At 45.2% G+C, this 5,636-nt stretch overlaps 1 protein-coding gene across 1 annotated transcript in view; it reads left to right on the plus strand.

Annotated features, from left to right (window-relative positions):
* LOC124003230 (keratin, type I cytoskeletal 13-like) overlaps positions 1-5,175 on the plus strand; it is a 10,422-nt gene extending 5,247 nt beyond the window's left edge. The window contains exon 8 of the mRNA XM_046311320.1: positions 5,022-5,175. Within this exon, the coding sequence (XP_046167276.1) occupies positions 5,022-5,175 (154 nt within the window). The remainder of the gene's footprint in view (positions 1-5,021) is intronic.
* The last annotated feature ends 461 nt before the right edge of the window (positions 5,176-5,636 follow it).

The following is a 5,636-nucleotide window of genomic DNA, read 5'->3' on the forward strand; positions in this document are numbered from 1 at the left end:
AAACTGGGATATGCTTAACACCCCGGCAGTCCTACAATCTAAGCTAGATGCCCTCAATCTCACTCAAATCATCAAGGAACCCACCAGGTACAACCCTAACTCTGTAAACAAGGGCACCCTCATAGACGTCATCCTGACCAACTGGCCCTCCAAATACACCTCCGCTGTCTTCAACCAGGATCTCAGCGACCACTGCCTCATTGCCTGTATCCGCCACGGAGCCGCAGTCAAACGACCACCCCTCATCACTGTCAAACGCTCCCTAAAACACTTCTGTGAGCAGGCCTTTCTAATCGACCTGGCCCGGGTATCCTGGAAGGACATTGACCTCATCCCGTCAGTTGAGGATGCCTGGTCATTCTTTAAAAGTAACTTCCTCACCATTTTAGATAAGCATGCTCCGTTCAAAAAATGCAGAACCAAGAACAGATACAGCCCTTGGTTCACTCCAGACCTGACTGCACTCGACCAGCACAAAAACATCCTGTGGCGGACTGCAATAGCATCGAATAGCCCCTGTGATATGCAACTGTTCAGGGAAGTCAGGAACCAATACACGCAGTCAGTCAGGAAAGCTAAGGCCAGCTTCTTCAGGCAGAAGTTTGCATCCTGTAGCTCCAACTCCAAAAAGTTCTGGGACACTGTGAAGTCCATGGAGAACAAGAGCACCTCCTCCCAGCTGCCCACTGCACTGAGGCTAGGTAACACGGTCTCCACCGATAAATCCATGATTATCGAAAACTTCAATAAGAACTTGTCAACGGCTGGCCATGCCTTCCGCCTGGCTACTCCAACCTCGGCCAACAGCTCTGCCCCCCCGCAGCTCCTCGCCCAAGCCTCTCCAGGTTCTCCTTTACCCAAATCCAGATAGCAGATGTTCTGAAAGTGCTGCAAAACCTGGACCCGTACAAATCAGCTGGGCTTGACAATCTGGACCCTCTATTTCTGAAACTATCTGCCGCCATTGTCGCAACCCCTATTACCAGCCTGTTCAACCTCTCTTTCATATCGTCTGAGATCCCCAAGGATTGAAAGCTGCCACAGTCATCCCCCTCTTCAAAGGGGGAGACACCCTGGACCCAAACTGTTATAGACCTATATCCATCCTGCCCTGTCTATCTAAGGTCTTCGAAAGCCAAGTCAACAAACAGGTCACTGACCATCTCGAATCCCACCGTACCTTCTCCGCTGTGCAATCTGGTTTCCGAGCCGGTCACGGGTGCACCTCAGCTACACTCAAGGTACTAAACGATATCATAACCGCCATCGATAAAAGACAGTACTGTGCAGCCGTCTTCATCGACCTCGCCAAGGCTTTCGACTCTGTCAATCACCATATTCTTATCGGCAGACTCAATAGCCTCGGTTTTTCGGATGACTGCCTTGCCTGGTTCACCAATTACTTTGCAGACAGAGTTCAGTGTGTCAAATCGGAGGGCATGCTGTCCAGTCCTCTGGCAGTCTCTGTGGGGGTGCCACAGGGTTCAATTCTCGGGCCGACTCTTTTCTCTGTATATATCAGTGGTTCTTAACCTGGGTTCGATCGAACCCCAGGGGTTCGGTGAGTCAGTCTCAGGGGTTCGGCGGAGGTCAAGACACACATCCGACTCATATGATTCGTGATGACTCGCCCCTCTTGGCCATCATTGGCTGCAGGTGATCACGCTACATCGCTTGGCCTATCTGTGCTGCAGGGAATTTGGTGCGCTCAGTCGTCGACTTGTGACTGTCGTGATTTCTTTCTTAATATTTTAATCCCTTCATACTTACTATGTCGAGCAAAAAAAGAAAGTGGTCGGAGGTATATGTACAATATGGATTCACATGTATAACGGAACGTGATGGGAGTCAGCGTCCTAACTGTATGATTTGCATTGCCAAGTTGAGCAAATCTAGTCTAGCACCGGCAAAACTAAGAGAACACTTCCTTAAGCTGCATGGAGATGGAAAATACAAGAACACAACGCTCGCTGAATTCAAGGTGAAGAGAGCCAGATTCGATGAAAAGGCTACTCTGCCTGTTCTCGGCTTTGTACCCATCAACAAAACCGATCCTCACAGCATCTTACGAAGTTGCTTACCTGATCGCAAAGCAGGGGAAACCGCACACCATTGGTGAAACACTCACCAGCTGTGTTGAAGATGGCAAATATCATGCTGGGAAAAGAGGCTGAAGTTAAGTTATCCCAAATTCCTCTTTCAAATGACACCATCAGCGATAGAATAGAGGACATGAGCAAAGACAAAGACACAAGTAGTTGCAGATCTGATTTCAAGCCCGGCAAAATTCAGCCTTCAACTCGACGAGACCACAGACGTTTCCAATCTAAGCCAGCTTGCTGTATTCGTGCTCTATGTGAAAGACGGCGTGATGAAATATTTTTTATTTTGTAAGCCTCTTACAACAACAACTAAGGCAGCCGATGTGAAGAAACTTGTGGATGACTTCTTCAAAGACAAATCTTTCGTGGAATATGGTTTCTGCAGTTTGTTCGGACGGAGCTCCAGTCATGCTGGGAAGAAAATCTGGTTTTGGTGCTCTAGTGAAAGCCGATGCACCACACATCATTGTTACGCATTGTATTCTAAACAGGCACGCGTTGGCAACAAAAACCTTGCCTCCAAAACTGGCAGAAGTATTAAAAATTGTAGTGGAATGCGTGAACTATGTGCGAACTAGTGCTCTGAGGCACCACATCTTCAGTGAGCTGTGTAAAGAAATGGGCTTTGAATTCGATGTACTTCTGTACTATTCTAACGTTTGATGGTTATCCCGGGGACAGGTGCTGAATCGAAATTTTTGCCATGCGTGTGGAATTAGCCCTGTTTTTGCAAGAGCACCAACATTGTCATGCATTTTGCTTAAAAAATTCTGAGTTCATTCTCATTTTAGCGTACATGGCTGATATCTTCGCAGCTCTCAATCATCTCAATCAAAAGATGCAGGGCGGTGGTGTCAACATGATCGAAGCGGAGGAAAACCTGAAGGCTTTTAAAAAAAAAAGCTACCGTTATGGAAACGACGAACAGAGAATGATAACTTCGCAAACTTTTCCCCTGCTGGACAACTGTGTAAGTAAGATCGTAGATGTATCTGGAATCGGAGACATTTCTGTACCCGCGGAACTGAAACAAGCAATTGCCACGCACTTAGATGAGCTTGCAAAGTCTCTCGAGGGATACTTCCCTACAAGAGAGTCATATCCAGCATGGGTGAGACAGCCGTTCACATTTAGTGTTGAGACAACAGATGTCAATGATGAATACCTCGAGGAAATCATTGACATTCAGTAGAGCCAGGTTCAACAGCAACTCTTCAGAACAACAATGCTTTCAACGTTTTGGTGTCAACAAATGGTAACGTACCCTTTTATTGCTAAGAAAGCTCTGGAGATTTTCACACAGTTACAACATATGTTTGCGAGCAATCCTCTTCGAGGATGCTGGACATTAAAACAAAGAAAAGGAACAGACTTTATTACTGGTCTCTGAAAAGCAGAAGTCACACTGATTTGCAGTAAATATTATGTTTTTGTTTTTGTGTGAAAATCATGTTTTGATGATTTTGTTCTTTGAACACAGTGATGTTGATGCACGGTTCATTTTGTGCACCAGTAAAATATATACCTATGTTTTGAATTTGAAAAAAATCATATTTTATTTTTCCAGTTAAGAAGGGTTCGGTGAATGCGCATATGAAACTGGTGGGGTTCAGTACCTCCAACAAGGTTAAGAACCACTGGTATATATCAATGATGTTGCTCTTGCTGCGGGCGATTCCCTGATCCACCTCTACACAGACGACACCATTCTATATACTTTTGACCCGTCATTGGATACTGTGCTATCTAACCTCCAAACGAGCTTCAATGCCATACAGCACTCCTTCCGTGGCCTCCAACTGCTCTTAAACGCGAGTAAAACCAAATGCATGCTTTTCAACCGATCGCTGCCTGCACCCGCATGCCCGACTAGCATCACCACCCTGGATGGTTCCGACCTTGAATATGTGGACACCTATACGTACCTAGGTGTCTGGCTAGACTGCAAACTCTCCTTCCAGACTCACATCAAACATCTCCAATCAAAAATCAAATCAAGAGTCGGCTTTCTATTCCGCAACAAAGCCTCCTTCACTCATGCCGCCAAGCTTACCCTAGTAAAACTGACTATCCTACCGATCCTCGACTTCGGCGATGTCATCTACAAAATGGCTTCCAACAATCTACTCAGCAAACTGGATGCAGTCTATCACAGTGCCATCCGTTTTGTCACTAAAGCACCTTATACCACCCACCACTGCGACTTGTATGCTCTAGTCGGCTGGCCCTCACTACATATTCGTCGCCAGACCCACTGGCTCCAGGTCATCTACAAGTCCATGCTAGGTAAAGCTCCGCCTTATCTCAGTTCACTGGTCACGATGGCAACACCCATCCGCAGCACGCGCTCCAGCAGGTGCATCTCACTGATCATCCCTAAAGCCAACACCTCATTTGGCCGCCTTTCGTTCCAGTACTCTGCTGCCTGTGACTGGAACAAACTGCAAAAATCGCTGAAGTTGGAGACTTTTATCTCCCTCACCAACTTCAAACATCAGCTCTCCGAGCAGCTAACCGATCGCTGCAGCTGTACATAGTCTATTGGTAAATAGCCCATCCATTTCACCTACCTCATCCCCATACTGTTTTTATACTGTTTTTTATTTATTTACTTTTCTGCTCTTTTGCACACCAATATCTCTACCTGTACATGACCATCTGATCATTTATCACTCCAGTGTTAATCTGCAAAATTGTATTATTCGCCTACCTCCTCATACCTTTTGCACACATTGTATATAGACTGCCCATTTTTTTCCTACTGTGTTATTGACTTGTTAATTGTTTACTCCATGTGTAACTCTGTGTTGTCTGTTCACACTGCTATGCTTTATTTTGGCCAGGTCGCAGTTGCAAATGAGAACTTGTTCTCAACTAGCCTACCTGGTTAAATAAAGGTGAAATAAAATAAAATAAAAATTGTATCAACAGCATGGAGGAGGAGCTGCAGCAGCTCAACGTCAGCATCCAGCAGCAGGCCTCTGAGTACCAGATCCTCCTGGACATCAAGATGAGGCTGGAGATGGAGATCGCTGAGTACAGGAGGCTGCTGGATGGAGAGGGACTCAGGTGAGTGGTGATAATGGAGGGGCAGGAAAGAAGGAGGGAGAAGGGATGGGGGGATGACAGCTGTTTATTGGCACCTCATTGCAAACAGAGGTGGAAAACGTACTCAACTGTCACACTTCATAAAAAGTAAAGATAACTTAATAGAAAATGACTCAAATAAAAGTAAGAGTCTTCCAGTAAAATTCTAATTGAGTAAAAGTCTAAAAGTATTTGGTTTAAAATATACTTAAGTATCAATGGTAAAAATGTAAATCATTTCAAATTCCTTGTATTAACCAGATGGCACCATTTTCTTGTTTTTTTAATTTACAGAAAGCTAGGGGCACTCAGACATCATTTACAAACAAAACATGTTGGTTTAGTGAGTCCGTCAGATCAGAGGCAGTAGGGATTACCAGGAATGTTTGGTTGATAACTGCTAAGCATTCAAAATGTAACGAGTACTTTTGGGTGTCAAGGTAAAGT

The sequence above is a fragment of the Oncorhynchus gorbuscha genome, linkage group LG18 (genome assembly GCF_021184085.1).
Source record: "Oncorhynchus gorbuscha isolate QuinsamMale2020 ecotype Even-year linkage group LG18, OgorEven_v1.0, whole genome shotgun sequence".
Lineage (NCBI taxonomy): Eukaryota > Metazoa > Chordata > Actinopteri > Salmoniformes > Salmonidae > Oncorhynchus > Oncorhynchus gorbuscha.